The 21,254-nt window shown below is 36.5% G+C and overlaps 2 protein-coding genes across 3 annotated transcripts in view; both read left to right on the forward strand.

The window, feature by feature from the left end:
* Positions 1 to 918: 918 nt before the first annotated feature.
* LOC103027130 (U7 snRNA-associated Sm-like protein LSm10) lies at positions 919 to 4,219 on the forward strand. Its single transcript, XM_022666487.2, has 2 exons — positions 919 to 1,021; positions 3,606 to 4,219. The coding sequence occupies exon 2, from the start codon at positions 3,634 to 3,636 to the stop codon at positions 3,994 to 3,996; it is 363 nt and encodes a 120-aa protein (XP_022522208.1). The 5' UTR covers positions 919 to 1,021; positions 3,606 to 3,633; the 3' UTR covers positions 3,997 to 4,219.
* Positions 4,220 to 13,170: 8,951 nt separating this feature from the next.
* eva1bb (eva-1 homolog Bb (C. elegans)) overlaps positions 13,171 to 21,254 on the forward strand; it is a 519,072-nt gene continuing 510,988 nt past the window's right edge. For both annotated transcript variants that reach the window (XR_007429924.1, XM_022666486.2), the window contains exons 1-2: positions 13,171 to 13,355; positions 18,025 to 18,176. Coding sequence is in view for 1 of the 2 variants with exons in the window: in XM_022666486.2 (XP_022522207.1) it covers positions 18,110 to 18,176 (67 nt within the window). In the remaining variant the exon portion in view is untranslated. The remainder of the gene's footprint in view (positions 13,356 to 18,024; positions 18,177 to 21,254) is intronic.

Consider the following 21,254-nt stretch of genomic DNA (forward strand, 5'->3'; position numbering starts at 1 on the left):
TTGTGGTTCTCACATAGACTCGTTCTCTGCTTTAATCCCTCTTTATTCATTTAACAGGTTAAAAAGAACAATAGATCTATTGTAACGTAATAAAAACGTAATAAAAATTAGTTTAAATCAATGAAGGTTAAATATTGCAGAAGTGCAGCCAGCGTCGATTGGTCCTTTTCCGGCATATAATAAACACACTGGCCAGTATCGCTTTGAAATATCTAGAATATCTAGATTAGAGATAAATAAAAAAAGAACATTTATTGCCTGATACCGATAAAATTCCAATATTATCTATCCATCCATCCATCCAAATTTCCAATATGCTTGTAATTCATATTGACAATAAACCATGTCTGTGCTTATTAAGTGATGATAGTTCTTTTACATTCACACTAGTTTAAAAGAGACTAATCTTTGCTGGCTTAACAGCAGCTAAAAAGACTCTTATATTTAATTGGTTTAATCCCAAAACAAGATTCTCAAAACAATGGCTGTTATTCTATTGTTAGCCAATACTAGACAATCACCTTGTACTTTTTTCTACTTATTTGGTGTAACAGTGATTGAGATTTTTTTATTCTTTATATCTGTATCTGCTTATGTTGTAATAATTTCCTTTTTTGTTTTATGCCGAATTGTAGATTCTATACTTTTGTTTAAAAACAATAAAAAAAAATATTTCAAATGTACCGATTGGTCTTATATAATATTCTAATTTTCTGAGACACTGATTTTTGGGTTTTCATTGGCTGTAAGCCATAATCACTAATAATAAAATAAATAAATGCTTAAAAATAGATCACTCTGTATTTAATACATCTATATAATATATGAATTTCACATTTTTTAACTGAATTACTGAAATAAAGTAACTTTTTAATGATATTCTAAAACTTTGGGATCTTCAGTTTCTCTCTCCGCCACCAGAGGGCGCTGTAACCACGTGTTCATGACGTCAGAGAGGAAGCAGTATGGCTGCAGTAAGGCGGTTTTATAGAGCGGTGCAGGATTTCACCGAAATACTCAGGTAAACATATTTAACACCTTTATTAATAACACCTGCCGTTATTAACCATCCGTTCTTAGTCTGGGGGCGTGGTTAGAAAGGTTATATAAGCTTTATTTAATTATCTGTTTAGTTTTATAATTTAACGCGCCTGTTTTTATATGGAGTTTAGTTCTGATAATAATAATAATAATCAGGCTCTGGATAACACGCAACATTTTATTTATAGACAATAGATTAATTTCAGTAGTTTTAATTTGTGTTAATCTGTATTTTAAACAGTCTGTTTCAAGCAGTAATATTTTTCTCCGAACTCTTATCTATTCTGTTTCCGGCTGTCTCGCATTATGGGGATTGTAGTTTTCTTGACCTTCTGTTCAGAGCCGATCGCGTTCAAACGCCACCCGCTTAAAACTACAACATGCACGTCCGTTGATAATCGAGCTCGGGGGGAAACAAACAGCTCGTACTGAAATAAACCTTTTTTAATAGAACCTGATAAATATTATCAATAGTATTGCCTTTATTTTGTTTGTTAAAATATTTGTACGGTTCCTGTCCTTATTTTGTTCTTATTAAGAGTTAAAATAAGAAATATCACGTTGCATATATTTTAAAAAGTTCGTATCAGATTTCATGTATCAGAAATACATTTCCAACAGCCTGTTTAGCTACAGCTGAATGTTTTAAAAAATGCAGGGTTCGTATGGTCACAAAAAACCTGGAAAAGTCAGAAAAATACCAACTAATACTAACAAATACATCAGCTCAGAGTTAATTCAGCAATTTAGCCCTACATAATGGAGCTCTCAGCATCTGACATACTTTTTATTATTAAATATTCATACCTGTCAAGTGTTGGATTTAAAAATAAGGGATATTTTCCTCTGTCCGCTTAAAGCTGTCCCACCAGCCCAACGAAGGTTCAGTATCTCTTACATTTTAAAAAAGGTTTACAAAAAATCTAAAATAACCACATGTGAACCACTTACACACTACAGTTAGATTATCAGAATCTGAACATGTTGTGGACATTCCTACATATGTCATTCTTTTAATACAGCCAAATTAAAAACCCTTTTCTATATCTTTTTTCATGATTTCATGTCTTTTTTGTAATAAATGCACTCTTTTATATGATATATTTTTTATTTATTTAATGGATTTAAAATTGAACAAAGAGTGCACAAATTCTGCAAAATGACTGTTGGTGACCGAAAAATGGTATTATGAGCTTTTACTAAAAGGACATGGACCAGATATATTCCATCAGTAAAAATTAGTCCTAAGGGGCCTACATAATAATTTTTAATTAATACTTCTTCCTTTTTATCAGTCACAAGCTGTAATTTTTTTTTTTTTTTAAGGTTTTATTTTATTTCGGAGTATTTTTAAGCAGCTATCAGAAAAATCTCATCACAGTTTCCATGATTAGACTACCGTTACCTTTCTTTTAGAAAAATCGCTGCATATATGTTTTAACATCAGCAGCTCCGACTAGCTGCCTGAACTCACAGCGAGGAGGGCGGGGCTTCCCCACACTGACCCTCCTTGCAAGCTGATTGGCTGTTTCTCCTGAAAGGCGGGACTTTCTCCTTGAATCGGCTCCACGATTGGTTAAGAGACACAGAGCGGTCAGTGCCCTGTATCCTCAATAATATATATTTTTTTATTTTAATATAATACGGGAAATTTACGGGAAAATACTAATACGGGAGGACGGCGGGAAAGAGGAGTAAAATACGGTAGTTTCCCGGCCAAAACGGGAGACTTGACAGGTATGAATATTGTGTATCAGATTCATTTTAGAACAGCTATATCATTTTTTTATTATTTAATTATAGTTTTTTTTTTTTTTTTTTTAGTTATAGATTTTTGGTTTTATTGTGGTTTTAAAAATTGTATGGTCAAGAAAATTTGCTTTGAAGGCATGGAAAAGTCATGAAAAAATTAATGGACATGTATTGGTTAAAATGTGTATGAACCCTGAATATTATACATGTAGTTTTGTCAGAATTGTTTTTTGTTATTAACTAATGGGATTAAAACGTATGTTGTGTGTATATATATTGAGTTGTGTGTATATATATATCGTATATTACCTTTTAGTTAAAAAATACTGAGATTTTATTTTTGATTCATATCGCTCAGCCCCACTAGCAACCACTTAGCAGGAAATCTACTTGGGAACCCCATATTAACCACCTGGGACACAACAGCAACCACCTTACAACTATTGCAACAATGTAGCTGCTCCAGTATAAGTACCTAGTAATCATAGGCAAGCCAAGTTTATTTCTATAGCACCTTCCATACACGTGAGAAGGTGCATGCAAAGTGCTTTACAAATTAGAAAATACAAAGAGAAGTCAAATTAAAAAACATATAAATAAAATAAAAATAAAATAAGAATAAGGCATGAATAAAATGTGATTTAAACGTGATTAAAAATATATATATATTTAAGTGAAGAAAGAGTTAAATAAATGAATTAGAATTAAAGTCCAATTACAGAATAGCAACCACTCTACTGAGCACATGATGTATAGTTCCCTGATGAGGCACCTACAGTATATGTTAAATAAGCTATGCTCCTTTATTTCAGGTAAACAGAAGAGAGCAGAGATAAAAGCATGGCGTCTCTGTCTCTCCGAGAGCGCACCATCGCTGAGAACAGCCTGGTGGTGCTGCTGCAGGGTCTCCACGGCCAGGTGACCACGGTGGACCTGCGGGACGAGAGCACGGCCCGCGGGAGAGTCGTCAACGTGGACGCCTTCATGAACATCCGGCTGGAGAAGGTCCTGTACAGGGACAGGAAGGGGCGGGTCTCGGAGATGGCCGACCTGTTCATCACCGGGAGAAACGTCCGATACGTCCACATCCCTGATCACATGGACATCGGGGACACCATCCAGACCCAGCTGGACAAAATACACCGCGTCCGGACCTTCGCCGACAAAGGAGGGAGGAAGGAGTTCATCAGGAAGAAGAAATGAATAAAATCAATTAGCTGGACTTTTATTTAGAGACTCTTTATTAATGGATTTAAACCTTAGAGCTCTTCTTTCATTGAATCAAACTGACTTGTTCATCGTTCTACTCAACACTTTGAATCAATTTGATTCAGATTCACTAAGGAAATTTGTGTTTGGGTAGATTTTTTATTAAGTTCTTTGTTGTATCGATGCTTTTCGGCAATAAATCTTTTACAGTTGAAAAGCCTCTTGATTTCAATTTTAAATTGAGAACATTTATAAGTTACATGCATTTGTGGGATGAGCAGCAGAGCTGAGTACTATAAGGTGCAATATTAATAAACATCTATTTTCATACATAAGGCACATTTTACGTGATACTAGTAAGGAACAGGGGTGTCGCCATGTTTTCTTTTTAATTCAGCAAGTCAAACGAGTGCTGGATGTTAATCTGTACAGATTTCTCTCCTGAAAAACTGTTTATTTGGGTGAGTAAAGCTTTTTGTTTATTTACAGTAAGCTTAGATTTACAATAGTTTAGCAGTTAGCAGTGCTTAGTGCTAGTAAATGCTGCCTGATAGCGCTACACTGAGGAATCCTGGGTGTTCTGGTAAGCCAGGGTGCTTTCAGCAAGCAGTTTGTCCCACGTAGCTTGTTTTAACATGGTAAACATGCAAACTACAGTCCAATATACTCACCTCTTACCGGTAAAAGAGGGAAAGAGCTAGCGCTGCGGTTAGCAGCTAATGCTAATGCTGCTGCACCCAGCCTTAGTGCAGGAGAAACTTCACTGAAAACTCACACTTTATAACAATTCTGTACTTCAGCGAAAACCCTAAATAGGGGTTCCATATAAGATTTAGTTGCTTAAATCCTATTATGCCACAGTTAGTTCCGACCCTGCAGTGTGATTGGCTGAGAGGCGTTCTATGGGAACCGTTATCAGCCGGTAATGCACTTTAACCGAAGCTCTCCATGTATTACTCCGCCACATACAGGTAACCTAGCAACAATGCAGCGCTTACAAACCAAACAGCACAGCTACAAACAGAGCAGCAATGGAACTATTTTAACTGGTGGAGTTTTTACAATCAATCAGATCATATTTTCTCCTCCTCTATAACTCTTTAAATCTTTTAATAAACAGCGATAATGAAACTGTGGTATAATCACAATAATACACTCAAGGTTTGTGCTATAACCTTTAATATTGGCACTGGTGGGCTGATCAATAACCTATGATCTATGATCGAAGCACAGCAGTGCCAATATTACACCTTATAGCACAAATCTTGTGTGTATTATTGCTTAAGTATACTAATGCATAATCTATGGTTTTACTATTAAAGAACTGCTTAAGTCCTTAAATTTAGTTTTTCTGGCATCCCACAGGGCTCCAGTTTAAAGCCTATTAAACTGTATAAAATCGTGACTGTGAACAATCAAGGATTTAAGGGGTTAATTATTGTTATTTCGTGGGGTTTTTTTTACTTGTATATGTCTAGTTTATAATAAATTATCTTTTTTGTCATTTACGCCTCCTTATAAAGATAAAAATGAATCAATCTGTCCATCTTTCTTTAGCTTTTTATTCATTATTATTGTATACGTGCAGGTATGAGCATCGTTCTGTCACTGTGATGGATTTATTAGCTTCTTATTTTTATTACTACATGCTTTAGTTTATTGCCTGTAAATATATATCAGGGCTTTTCGTCACCACAAACCCACAGTTGGCTGCTGTTAGTTAATCCTCCAGAGGTCGGGGTGTGACTGAGGATCGTATGCCTGGTGGCATTTCTTCTAAATCAGCCAGAGAGTTAATGATCGCTTTATGCAAATTTACTGAATCTCAGCCAGTCGGGCTGGTTCTCAAAACCTCAGATTACAAACCGCTCAGATTACACACAGTGTCGAGTTTCCAAGTGGAAATTAAAATTAATACTAGGTCTGTAACAATGGCTCATTTTTGTTGGATGATATTTTTGCAATAAACAATTTTAAGGCCATTTAATTATATTACAATATTGCATTATTGCATTGTGTTGTAGATTAATACTAAAATCATCCAAACTTTAAAGAAAAACACATGAATTCTTCAGAGTAGCAGGATTTTCTCAGTCAGTTTTATGAGGTAGAGTCTCCTGGAATTCAGGCTTTCAGTTAACAGCTGTGCTGAACTCATCAAGAGTTAATTACTTGAATTTCTTGTCTCTTAATAAAGTGTTTGAGAGCATCAGTTAAAGTAAAGTAGTGAAGAGGTAGAGTTACAGGTATACAGTGAATAGTGAATATTTGATTAATGCTCTAATCCAGATTATGAGAAGCAACAACTACTACCATCAAAAACAATATGATGATAAAACTGGCTCTCATCAGGATAACAGAATGTTCTGTGATGTCACAAAATGTTCTCTGATGTCACAGAATATTCTCTGATGTCACGGAATGTTCTGTGATGTCACAAAATATTCTCTGATGTCACAAAATATTCTTTAATGTCACGGAATGTTTTGTGATGTCACTTAATGTTGTTTATTTCAGTGTTTTTCATTATATTAAAATGTTCTGTATTGTAGATTAATACTAAACTCATTCAGACTATTAAGAAACACATATGGAGTTATTTATAATATGTTTTATATTTTAGATATATTTTTAAGTAGCTCCTCTTGATCAGTTTTACTCATCTCTGCTGGATTTTCTCAGTCTGTTTTATGAGGTAGAGTCTCCTGGAATTCAGGCTTTCAGTTAACAGCTGTGCTGAACTCATCAAGAGTTAATTACTTGAATTTCTTGTCTCTTAATAAATTGTTTGAGAGCATCAGTTAAAGTAAAGTAGTGAAGAGGTAGAGTTACAGGTATACAGTGAATAGTGAATATTTGAGTAATGTTCTAATCCAGGTTATGAGAAACAACAACTACTCAACTAAATAAAGAAAATAATAAGAATAAATAAATAAAAAGTCAATCAATCTAAAAAAGAAGGATTTTAAGAGCTTTGAAAGCATCCTCAAGTGCAGTCGTAAAGAGCATGCAAATGTTATAGTGATGAAACTGGCACTCATCAGGACTGCCCCAGAAAAGGAAGAGCAGGAGTTTCCTTTGTTGTACAGGATGAGTTCTTTAGAGTTACTTATCTTAAAGCTTTACCTTTTAAACATTTTAACACACAGTAACAGTTTATTTACTGAATGTAACGTATTGGAGGGGAAAAACTGTAACGTATGAAGATTATGATACATTTTATAATTTTTAATTCTGTTAATGTTTTTAATGTGTTAAATTCAGTAAATGAATAAAAATTGTGTCTAAAATGTTAAAAAAAATAAGATGTGTTCAGCTGTTTGCACTTTACATCAGAATGTTGTTTAGAAAGGGGTATCCCTTTAATTTTTAATTGATTTAAAGTTACTTTAGTATGAGATTTTTTGGATTAAGTATTTAATTACATGATATATTCAATAAATGTTTAAATATGCACTTTTACAGAGCAAGGCTGTGGCTGGACAGAGGAGGGTGTGTGTGTAGGAGTGTTTTATGTGTAGTGTGTAAGAATTTAAGAGGAATGTGAAGTGTGTGTGTGTATCAGTGAGTGTTATCTCTCCTGCAGAGGTCTGCTCTTCTTCAGAACACAGACTGAAACCCTGAGGAACCCCCTGATCTTCTCAAGGCCAAACGCTCAGATCAAACTCAGAACTCAAAGCAGTGAATCTTAAACACTGAACACACAGTTTTTTAGACCGTCAAATATCATAAAGTTAATCACAAAGTCCTAAATAACGTTTCTAAAGGTTATACATGCAGTTAATCTGTTTATTTATGTTTTCTGAATAAAAAAGTTTTGATCATACAGTTTATTAACCGTATGTGTTAAAATTATAGCGTTCACGGCTCCATTGGATTCTGATTCAGAATTTTTATGAATCATTAGATTCAAATCACAAAAGTCATTTAATTTAAATTCACAAATTATAAAGATTCTGTTATTAAATCAATCAATGTTTTTGTAACATTTGAGTGCACAAATCATACATTTTATTAATGATATTCTTGGATCATGACAATTGCCATTAGGGTTCAAGTATCAAAGTTTGTGAATCATAAAAGTTCTATATCTTAAACTTCACAAATTATACATTTTGAGAATTACATATGAATTATAGTCTTGAATAATAAAGATTCTGTCCCACTAATAATGAAGTTTTTGAATCATGTTTCTGAATAATTAAGATTCTGTACTATTAGGGTTCACAAATCATATATTTTATGAATGATGTTCCTGAATCATAAAGATTCATATCATTTGGGTTCACAAACCACAACAATTTTAATCATGTTACTGAATGACAGTGATTCTGTACCATTAGGGTTCACGAACCATAAAGCGTTATGAACCATATTACTGAATCATAAAAAGTTGTTTTTTTTTGTACCATATTCAAGAACCATAATGTTTGTGAATGATGTTTATGAATGATAAAAGTCCTGTATCTTTATGAATTTCACAAATCATACATTTTAGGAATCATGTTTCTGAATCATAACAATTCTGTGCCATTATGGATCAAGTATCAAAGTTTGTGAATCATGGTTATGAATCATAAACTTATGGTTCACGGATCATAAGGATTCTGAATCATGTAACTGAATCGTTAGGATTCTGAATCATGTAACTGAATCCTAAAGATTATGAATCATGATACTGAATCGTAAAGATTCTAAATCATGTTACTGAATCGTAGGGATTCTGAATCATGTTACTGAATCGTAGGGATTCTGAATCATGTTACTGAATCGTAAAGATTCTAAATCATGTTACTGAATCGTAGGGATTCTGAATCATGTTACTGAATCGTAGGGATTCTGAATCATGTTACTGAATCGTAGGGATTCTGAATCATGTTACTGAATCGTAGGGATTCTGAATCATGTTAGTGAATCGGTTGTCCGGTAATGTCCGGCTCTACAGGGCTATTGTCACTGCCCGTGGTGGGTGTGGGAGGAGGTGTGGTTTTGGGTTTGTTTTCTGTTTTATTTTTGAAGTGGACGTTTTTACTGCTGGAGAATCTGCGGGTGAGCGGCAGCGTTCTGATTGGCTGGACACTCACCACATAATTACAGCGTCTCAAACTATTTCACACTCAGCCCACTGAAAACAGGCCTATTCTGAGCCACACTGAACAACATGTTATCCTTCTGTCTGTTCAGCATCATTTAATGGAATGTATTTAGTGCAGTGATGTTTATTTTAGTTTATTTATGATGAATTAATCTATAAACATCTAAATTCAGAAATCAGAAGATTTGCCTGAAAACATATAGACATATATTGGATATTAGCCTTAGAACTCCAGTATAAACTTGGGTTAAGGTGGACATATCAGTGAAGGCATTTAACAAAACTCTACAGAACTTTATTAAACTCTACAGAACTCTACAGAACACTTTAGAATGCAACACAACTCTATGGGAATGTACTGAACTCTTCAGAATTCTATTGAACTCTACAGAATTCTTCAGGACTCTACAGAACTATACTAAATTCTACAGCACTCTTCAGAACTCTACTGAAGTCTCCTGAACTTACTGATCTCTACTAGAGCTTAGATCGGGCCCCAAAAATCCGACCCGACCCAACCCGAATCATGAACTGTCATTATGAGCCCGACCCGACCCGCCCCATAAACTGTCTGTTTTTGGGCTGTTTGAATGAGCGAAATCTGATCAGAATTATGTTAATTAACACTGTAACATAGAAGCATAGAAATACACACAGTGCTGCAAGTCAAACGCGGACAAGTGGGAGTTCACGTGCGCCCAGAGCTACGTGATTTTTCATTAGAGTTTAATTTTATTTGTTTATTTTTTCTCCTACAGTCCCGTAATTTTTTATTTGTTTTTAGGGTGGGCTTGCTAGTTTTTAATAGTTTTCACACATCTCATCAGAGAAATGAATCTGAGAAACAAACGAGAGAGAGAGAGAGAGAGAGAGAGAGAGAGATTTGCGTGTTCTGGTGTATGAGCTACTCACAGGTAAAGGTTATCACACACTGTATCTCCTGTTTCTCTTTTATCTCCTCGTGCTCATGTTCTAATCCCGTACATAATTCTGCAGTTTCTCAGTGTTTTCTGTCGTATTTTGCGGCTAGTGCGAGCGCTCTAACCAAGAACTACTGCCACGGATCACGAGGTGCTGCCGCACTGCCGCTGTTGTGCCGAATTCGACTCCCTGCTGAATCTGACTCCGCTTCGCAAACAGAATTGGCACAACACCGCCCGCTGTACCACTGCGGGAGTGAAAACAGCGCTTATAAATAAATTAAACACGAAAATGAGGGTGTTCTATCAGTAATTTCAGTTAGTTTTAGTTAGTAACACACAATACAGTTCCAGTTAGTTACGTTTTTTCTTTTAATTACCGTTGTTATTAGATTCAGTTAATACAAATGTTTTTTCACTTTCAGTTTTTGCTATTTCGTTTGTTTTCGTTAACAATAATAATTGGTTACTTAGCAACATTGTGATTATCACACCAGAGCGTTATTTAAAAATAAAAATATAATTAAAAAACAGATGCCTACATCTCAGACTATTTTCTGAAGCCCGACCCGACGCGAGGAATGTGGTGGGAAATCTCGGCCTGATTTCGGGTCGACCTCGGGTCAGGTGGGGTTCCGGCAGAGAATCTAAGCTCTAATCTCTACAGGACTGCACACCATAAAGGTCTGGACATCTTGTAGCATCAGTTATGTACTATCCTAAAACTATCCTTAAAAGAATCCTAAAACATACCAGAACACAAAGAACCCATTTACCATTGGACTTAAACTCTACAGAACTCTACTGAAGTCTACTAAAGTCTACTGAACTTACAGAACTTGACATAACTCTACAGAACTCTACAGAACTCCATCCTGTGAAGGTCTGGATCTCACTACGTCAGTTAAAGACTATCCTCAGAGCCAGGATCCTAAAACAAACCTTAACACAAAGAATCCATTTACCGGTGGATTTGGGCTTGGTGCCCAACTATTTCCTGCTCCACCCAGCAGCTCTCAGCACCGCTCTGAGCTTCTCTCTCTGAACACAGCCTGCACTGAACATCCATCTGCTCCTCCTGAAGATACCTCCACCTCCACCCAGCCCTGCCTACAGACCAATGAGCTGCTTGTTCAGGGGCTGATGGGAAACAGATTTCTGTTAAAGACCTGCTGTTGAAATGCTGAGACTCTGAGCTTCTCTGAATCTGCAACAGCAAATGTTAAATATTTATGTTTAAATGATGAATAAAACTACTGATTTCTGCTGATTAAAGTAAAAAAAAGGGAATTTTTATAATATGATAAAATCATATTATTCACAAATGATAAGATTCTGATTCAATTTTTTTGTGAATCATAAGGTTCTAAATCATCTTCAGAAAATAATTTTTATCATTTTTTTGGCATAATTTAAGATGTTTCAAAAAAGTTCACAAATTATAAAGATTTTGAATCACATTCCTACATAATAAAGATTATATTATTAAATTCGTGAATCAGAAAGGTTCTGTATCTTGAACTGTGCAAATTACAGTTCTTGTTCCTGAAACATGAAGGATCTACACCATTTGAGTTCCTGAATCATTTTGTGAATCATGTTACTAAATCATAATGTGTTTGTACCATTAGCATTTACAAATCATAAAGTTTATGAATCATAAAGATTCTGTACTATTAGGGTTTCTGAATCATATTTTTTTAATTCATGTTACTGAATCATTAATTTACAGTCCTAATCGCAGAGTTTTTGAGTCATGCTTCTGGATCATACATTTTTCAGTACTACTTGGATTCATGAATCACAAAGTTTTTGAATCATGTTCCTAAATCATAAAGATTCAGCACCATTAGGGTTCACAAATCACTCTAGATGTGCTTTTAAACAAACCCAGCTAACTAAAAAGTTTTAGTTAGTAGAACATTTTCTGAATGTTGCAGTTTAAATTCTTAGAATGTTTAATCTGTCATGTTTTCTTAATGTTGTAAGAAAGTTTTTATTTCTTTCGTTTCTGGTGCCAACATCTCTGAAACTTCACTTCTGTCAATGTTTTCCTTTTTTAGCTTTGGGAATGTTACTTTTAATGTTTCCATAAGGAGGACAATTCCGAGGTAGAATATAAGTGTGAGGATAAGAGTAAGGATGAATGTGAGGAAAAGTGTGTGAGGTAGTGTGAGGACAAATGTGAGTGTCTCTACCTTACACTACCTCACTCTTTTCTTCACTCTTATCCTCACACATACAGCCACACTCGTACTCACACACTTCTTCACTCTCTGGAAAAGGCTGTGAGGTAAAGAATGTGAGGTAGAGTGTGAGATATAATATGAGGTAGAATGAGGAAGAGAGTGTGTGGTAGAGGGTGAGATAGAGATAGTGAGGTAGAGAGTGTGAGGAAGAGTCTGAGGTATAATATGAGATTGAGGAGGAGAGTGTGTCGTAGAGGTGAGATAGAGAGTGTAAGGAAGAGAGTGTGAGGTAGAGAGTGTGAGGTAGATAGTGTGAGGTAAAGAGTGTGAGGTATAGTGTGAGGAAGAGAGTGTGAGGTAGAGAGTGTGAGGAAGAGAGTGTGAGGTAGAGAGTGTGAGGTAGAGAGTGTGAGGTAGATAGTGTGAGGTAAAGAGTGTGAGGTATAGTGTGAGGAAGAGAGTGTGAGGTAGAGAGTGTGAGGAAGAGAGTGTGAGGTAGAGAGTGTGAGGTAGAGAGTGTGAGGAAGAGAGTGTGAGGTAGAGAGTGTGAGGTAGAGAGTGTGAGGAAGGGAGTGTGAGGTAGAGAGTGTGAGGAAGAGAGTGTGAGGTAGAGAGTGTGAGGAAGAGAGTGTGAGGTAGAGAGTGTGAGGTAGAGAGTGTGAGGAAGGGAGTGTGAGGTAGAGAGTGTGAGGAAGAGAGTGTGAGGTAGAGAGTGTGAGGTAGAGAGTGTGAGGAAGGGAGTGTGAGGTAGAGAGTGTGAGGAAGAGAGTGTGAGGTAGACAGTGTGAGGTAGAGAGTGTGAGGAAGGCTGCTGTCAGTAGTGCAGGGATCAGGGCCGGCTGTTCTCAGTGAGTGGGTGGGAACTGCAGTGGATTCCCAACAGCAACACCACTCCCCCTCTCTTTACTCGTTTTTCTTCTTCCTTCTCTCACTGAGAGAAACAACCTCCCTCTGTTCCGCCGTGTTCAGAGAGCGAGAGAGAGAGATAGGGAGAGAGAGAGAAAGAAGGAGAGAAGGAAGAGGGAAGGAGGGAGAGAGAGAGAGTTTTGTCTGTTTTATATGGAAAGGCGTGTTGGTGTTGCAGGGATGACACTTTAGGACACTTCTGATGGACCAACTTTACAGAATGATGCTTCATCATCCGAAAAGGTAAGTGAGCAAATTATAGCACTGATCCATTTTATTCTTTATCTTTTAATTAAAAGTGTTCTTTAAAATTAAAAGTAGTTTTAAAAAGTAGATAAGTGATGTTTTTCAATTTTAGTTTGGGTTTAAAATCAGTTTTCAGTTTAAAATAGTAATAATCTATTCTATCAAAATAATCCTAAAGCTTTTTTTTTCTTATTTTGCTAAAGGCATTCATAATAATAGATGATATGAGTTGTATATCTGTAATTAACTGTATATAACACAAGAATAAACCTAAATAAACATTAGTCTAAAACTGCTGTATATTGGAGCGTCAACTACAACTATAAACCACTGACTTTATTAATGTTTATTTGGGTTTAGTACTCTAATGTTATATAGAGTTAATTACAGGTAGACACTAACTCTCACTGATCACTGACTTTATCAATGTTTATTTGGGTTTAGTATTCTAATGTTATATAGAGTTAATTACAGGTAGACACCTTCACTGATCACTGACTTTATCAATGTTTATTTGGGTTTAGTATTCTAATGTTATATAGAGTTAATTACAGGTAGACACTAACCCTCACTGATCACTGACTTTATTAATGTTTATTTGGTTTATTTAGTGTCTACCTGTAATTAACTCTATATAACATTAGAATAAGTGTGAGTATGTGTGTGTAGAGCAGGTTGATGGTGTGAGGTCGTGGTGTTGGATAGTGGTGTGTATAAGAGCTGTTTTGTCTTTGTGTTGGTGATTCATGGTGCTGTAAACACAGAGTCATGTCTGAGGTCTGTGTGTATGTAGTGTGTGTGTGTGTGTGTGTGTGTATAACTGAAGTATTTACAGCTGCTGTGGCTGACTTCCTAAACAAACCCCATACCAGTGTACCCATCTCTCTCTCTGAGACTGGCTTTATGAGCTCTTATGAGCCTGTTATTACATTCCTGCTGTGTGTTTGGATATTTGAAGTGTGTGTGTGTGTTATAATACCTGTTTAGCTGAAGTGTTCATTATTTCAAATATACAGTACCATTCAAAAGCTCACCTTCTCATTTAATGTTTTTATTTTTATATATTTTTCCTACACAGTAAATGAATAGTGAAGTGATCTATCAGATTATGAAGGAACACATAATGAATCATGTAGTAACTTAAAAACAGTGTTTAACAAACCAAAATACTCTGATATAACTTGTGGTTTCTGAGGCTGGTAACTCTGATGAACTCATCCTATACAACAGAGGAAACTCTTACTCTTCTCTTTCTTTACTGGGGTGGTCCTGATGAGTGCCAGTTTCATCACTATTATGGTTTTTCATTTTTTGTTATTCAGTTGAGTAGTTGTTGCGTCTCATAACCTGGATTAGAACATTACTTAAATATTCACTATTCACTGTATACCTGTAACTCTACCTCTTCACTACTTTACTTTAACTGATGCTCTCAAACACTTTATTAAGAGACAAGAAATTCAAGTAATTAACTCTTGATGAGTTCAGCACAGCTGTTAACTGAAAGCCAGGAGACTATACCTCATAAAACAGACTGAGAAAATATTGAACAAAAAAACAAAATATAAAACATATTCGGTTTTTTGTTCAATAATAATTCTATATGTTTTTTCTAGTATTATATATTATATATGACTAGTAATAATCTACAATGCAGAACATTTTAAAATAGTGAAAAACTAGCTATAACTTTAATATAAAAATAGGGTGTAAAACTTGGGGAAATTTGAGGATTTAGATTAATTTTGAATTTTTATGTAAAAATCAGATTGTAAGAGGCAGAAATGAAAAATTAGAATATTTAGAAAAAATGAATGAACCCCTATTTCTTTAAATGAAAAAAATAAAAGTTTTAAAACTAATATTTTTATTTTTTAAATTAAGCCAATAAACATTACTCTGGCCAGTGATGATATATACAATATATATGTACCACTTAAAAATAAGACTACATTTATAAAGGGTTTATAAATGGTTTACAATTAATTTAAGGAATACTAATTAGGTTGTAAATGCCTTAAAAACATTAATAATCAGTTATAACACATACGTAGAAAGGGCAACAGTATAGAATAGATGGCTGTGGGTTCACTATTTGGTAAACAACAGGTCATTGTTGCCCTTTCTCTGTATTTGTTATAACTGATTATTAATGATTGGTACCCATATATATTTTAAAATTGGAAATTACACTTTCAGTGCTTCATTTTTTTGTGGGTGTGCAGTGTGTGTGTGTATGTGTGTGTGTGTGTGTGTGTGTGTGTGAGTTTTTGTGTATTTATAACGGTTATTTGAGCATGACAAAGCTTCACAGTGTTTGCATGTCACTCAACCACTAAACAAAACACACACACACACACACACACACACACACGCAGTGTGTACAGCTGCAGTATTGTACAGATAGGGATCAGGGTGGGAGTTGTGGGCTGTGATGCAGTAGATTACAGACTGCAGTAATTACAGACTCTCAGACAGGAAGTGGGCAGAGCTAACCCCCCCGGCCGGGGGCCGTGAGCTGGTGAGGTGTCGCTTGGTCAGCAGAGCCACTTCCTTTATTCCTGTGCTGAAATTCCCGTCTCAAGTTCAACCAAACTGACCTCCAGCAGTGATGATTGTGAGGTCACTTCCTGTAGCATCCTGTCTGCAGCATTTATAGCATTTTCCTCCCATCCTCCCATCCATAAACACTCTCACATATTTGTGGTACAGAAACACTATTACACAATTATACACCAATGTGAAAATGTGAAACTCATATATTATATTATTTTTTTATTGTTGATGAATATGGACTACAGCCAATAAAAACGTAAAAATCAGAGTATTAGAAAATTAGAATATTATAATATAAGCCCAAGTGGTACTTTTGGCAGTGTGGGCAGTGTGCCGAGTCCTGCTGGAAAATGAAATCTCCAACACCAGCAGATGACATGTCTCTCCAAACCATCACTGATCATCAGTACATTTTACATTTCATTTAAAGTAAATGAAGGGATCAGAGTCTGGAGGAAGAGTGGAGAGACACACAGTCCAAACTGCTCGAGGTCTAGTGTGAAGTTTCCACCAATCAGTGATGGTTTAGAGAGACATATCATCTGCTGGTGTTGATCCACTGTGTTTTATTATCAAGTCTAAAGTCAGTGCAGTTTCGTTTTCCCACAAAATCCCTATAGTGACTTAGAACAACATTTGCAGAATTACAGTTAATCACAAAAAACATTTTTTTTCTGTCCTTATGTTTATTATTAGTTAAATACAACCAAAAGTGACTTTACAACCTAAAAATGTTACTCTACATTACATTTACTTTTATTAGAAAAAAAATGTGTGCAATGTCTGAATTATATATATATATATTTATATATATATATGACAAAAAAATCAGTTTTCACTTAATATTTAAAATAATATAACAGATTTGTATACTTTCATTTTCTCCACTCTTTAAAAAAAAAACTCAGTAACTCAGAGTCATTTCTTATGATGAGTCCTTTTATTAAAATAATCTAACTTTACATTTTATAGAATTTTTTTGGAAGCAGTTAATATAAAGGTTAGATAAATCAAACCCTCCCAATCTGTTAGAAGTGCAAGACATTACCCAAAAAGCCTTTTTTATTGCAGTATATTGTTATTATTGTGATTCGTTGCTCTCATCACTGACCTCGCGTGTAAAGCCGATGTTGTGCTGAATTCAGCACCCCGCCAGGAAAAGCACCCTCTCTCAGGAGCGCACACCCATGTTTTGTTGGCTTTAACTTTACTTAGAAAATGGAAATACACAAGATGCTGTTCTAAGCTACGCTGACTAAGGAAATATCGGAAAAAGAACACCTGCAGCCTCTCCCAAGAGGGGGTGCTTTTTCTGGCAAGGGTGCTGGATTCGGCAGCGCGTACGCATCGTCTTCTTGCTAGCGGAGATAACTGCTTTAGCTAACTTTAACTAGAAACGCACTCCCGAGAGGGGAGGCGCTTTTCACGGCAGGTGGTTCAGATTTCGGCGTGCTTTCAAAATAAAAATCATTTTAAAAATAATTTCTGCTTTTTCTGCGGCATCATTTCTGATATTTATCCCCCTCGGTTCCTACCCCAATGTTCAGAGCAGTTACCTGAAGTGTATAGAGGCAGGCTAAAGTCACCTATTAAACAACAGAAGACGAAAATCTACTGTAACTGTAGATTAATTGTTAGTAAAGTTAAATGGTTTAATGCGATCAGTCAGTGAAACTGAAACTAACCGGAGTAAATATAGAAGCAGTGTGTGCTTCCTGTTACAATTAGATTTTCTTTGGAAAAATATACAAAACAAACACAAACACACACCCACACTATCTCTCACACACACACATCCTGTTTATTTAAAGCCATGCTCAGATTGGGGCATGATCCCTGAGAAGAAACCCTCTCAGTGTGTGTTTGTGTGTATGATTGTGTTCTTGTGGGAAAATATGAATGTTTTGCTCAACTCAGGATAAAAAGCAAGAGCCAGTAGTTCACACACACACACACCAGAGATGTATAGTTACTTTTACAACTGTACTTAAGTATAAAAATGCTGTATCTCTACTTTACTGGTCAGATTCTTGCCAATACACAGCCCTGATTTACAGTAAGGACGCTGTGGATCTCATTTCTCGTGCACTAAGGTCTCCTCTCTCTCCAGATCTCTGAGGGTGGAGGTGTGATGCTGGGTGAATAATGGATGCTGAAGCTGAGAGTTACTGAGAGAAACAGCAGACAGAAGCAGAATGAATCCAGTACGGAAGGACATGGAGCTGCTGAGTAACAGCATGGCCACCTACGCCCATATTAAAGGTAGGAGATTACTGTTATTGGAGCTGCTGCATGTTCATACCTGGCATTAACATCCGCCCTGGCTGGAGGCGTGGCCAATTACCACATTTTTCGCACTATAAGGTGCACTGGATTATAAGACATATTGTATGCAACACTAGTAAGGAACAGGGGTGTCGTCATGTTTTCCCTCTAATTCAGCAGGTCTCACCACTTAGCTAAGATAAGTTAAGTAAACAAAACTGTACATTTTCTTTTAAAACATTTTCTTTTAAATTTAAACAAGAGCTGGATGTTAATCTACACAGGTTTCTCACCCGAAAACTGTTTATTTGGGTGAGTAAAGCGCTTATGTTTATTACAGTAAGCTAAGATTTACAGATTTCCACTAAGGCTGGAGCATTAGCATTAGCAGCTAACTGCTAATGCCTCCTAACTGCCACCTGACAGTGCTAGACTGAGAAATCCTGAGTGTTCGTCACTCATAACTTGTTTTAACATGGAAACATGCAGACTATATTCAGATTTATTCACCTCTGTATGGCCAAAAAGCTATGGTTATTGGGTTATGCTAATGCTGCTTCAGCAGTGCTAGCCGGGGTTTAGGAGCAGGCTACAGGCTGATAAAGCTCACCATCTGATCTCCTGAATGGCTTGCACAGTTAGCAGGTAATGCTAATGCTGCTCCAGCAGTGCTAGCTGGGGTTAGCAGCAAGCTATAGGCCGATAATACTCCCCTCTGAACGGCCAAAAAGCTAGTGCTTAGCAGGTAATGCTAATACTGCTCCAGCAGTGCAAGCTGGGGTTAGCAGCAGACTACAGACCAATAATACTTACCTCTGAACAACCGAATGGCTAGTACAGTTAGTGGGTAATGCTAATGCTGCTCCAGCAGTGCAAGCTGGGGTTAGCAGCAGACTACAGGCCGAAAATAATACTCACCTCTGAACAGCTAAATGGCTAGTACGGTTGGCAGGTAATGCTATTGCTGCTCCAGCAGTGCTAGCCGGGGTTAGCAGCAGGCTACAGGCTGATAATAATACTCCCCATCTGAACAACCAAATGGCTAGTACGGTTAGTGGGTAATGCTAATGCAGCTCCAGCAGTGCTAGCCAGGGTAAAAGCAGGCTACAGGCCGGTAATACTCACCTCTAAACAAACAAATGGCTAGCACGGTTATAGATTTACTGCTCCTTAATACCTGACTAGTAGAATTCATACATAAGGAGCACCAGATTATAAGGAGCACTGATGTTTTTTGTGAAAATTAAAGGATTTTAAGTTCAACTTATAGTGCAAAAAATACGGTATATTAATTCTCGGTTCAAAGTAGCTGGTTTAGCTTGTGCTACAGCCATGACTATCACATTTATCCATTAGATTATTACTGTAGTGTGCTCAGCTAACCCGCTTGGACGGTGGATGGCGGGGTATTGCAGCTTTTACATATGATGGTGATGGTGATGGCCCACACATCCCAAAGGTCAATGCAGAGTTCTTTGGCTTTTTTGGGTATTGGCAAAAGTCATGGGACAGAGGGGAGGATCAAAACATGTTAACCTCTCTGAATTCTCCCGAACAAGAATCAGCTCATTCTCAGGATTAACTGCTCTGTTTGATTTGGCTTTATTTCTTTACACATGGAAACAGTTGGGTTTTCTTCCACTGCAAACACAGGTGTGTTGATGCTGCTGCGAAATCCTGACGTGTTCAATCAAACGAACAGCAACAAACTCTGATAGAATGTAATTGTTGGAAAGTCTGTAAAAAGCTCCCACTGCTTCACTGTAGCCGATAATCCCAACTCTCTGAACATCGGTCTCGACACGCTGCGCTGGCTGGGGTTTGTTTTCTCAGTCTTTTAAAGGCCAATTTCAGAGAAAACCACATTTTCCACACTTTTCTGCAATAAAAGTCTTTGAAGTAGGATGCAAACATTGTTAAATCCTCCAAATTGTACATTTCTAGTATTTATTCAATTACCCCGAGGTTCAAAACCAGCCTTTAGTTTAACACCAACATTTACAGCCATTTCAATCCTTTTTAATGTATTTATACTTGGTAGTTAAACGTGTCTCCGGTTAGTCAGACTGAAATCTGATTGCTGTGAGTCAGAATATGCAAATCTGCTTTATACGTGAAAATGTTTTGGTTGTACGGGGAAAGGATGTGTTTACACTGCTATACCATGACTGAAATGTGTCTCAGAAAACTCCTGAAGTAGTTTGAGCGATCGGATTTGTATCTGTTTTAAATGTGTTTCAGATCAATTCCTGAAGTAGTTTTAGTGATCAGATTTATACCCGTTTTAAATCAGATCAGATCACTTCCTGAAGTGCTTTGAGTGTTGTCTCAGACAATCTCCTGGGGTGGTTGAAGTGATCGGATTTGTATCTCTTTTAAACTCGTCTCAGACCACCTCCTGAAGTGCTTTGAGTGACCAGATCCGTGTCAGTTTTAAATGTTTCAGACCACCTCCTAAAGTGGTTTGAGTCATCATCTCAGACCACCTCCTTAAGTGGTTTAAGTGATAGGATTTGTGTCCATTTTAAATGTGTCTCAGACCACCTCCTGAAGTGTTTTTAGTGATGGTCTCAGACCACCTCCTAAAGTGTTTTTAGTGATGGTCTTAGACCACCTCCTAAAGTGGTTTAAGCAATAGTCTCAGACCATCTCCTTAATTGGTTTCAGTGATTGGATTTGTATCTGTTTTAAACTCTTCTCAGACAACATCCTAAAGTGGTTTGAGTGATCATCTTAGACCACCTCCTGAAGTGTTTTTAGTGATCGTCTCAGACCACCTTCTAAAGCGTGATTGTCTTTGTAAGATTATTGATCTGTTGTTCGAATTTTATGAGTATCTGGCTTGATACATCATAAAGAAGAAAAGAGATCCAGTCCAAAACAGTTTTGGGTACATTAAAATTGAGTAAAAGATGATTGAAAAAAGAATTTAATAACACACAGATTAACTCTTTAATCGATGAACATAATACGACAAAACTCCTACATATTCTTACATCTTAGACCACCTCCTAAAGTGTTTTTTGATTATCTTACACTAACTCCTGAAGTGGTTTCAGTGATAGGGTTTGGGTC

The sequence above is a fragment of the Astyanax mexicanus genome, unplaced genomic scaffold (genome assembly GCF_023375975.1).
Source record: "Astyanax mexicanus isolate ESR-SI-001 unplaced genomic scaffold, AstMex3_surface scaffold_31, whole genome shotgun sequence".
Classification (NCBI taxonomy): Eukaryota; Metazoa; Chordata; class Actinopteri; order Characiformes; family Acestrorhamphidae; genus Astyanax; species Astyanax mexicanus.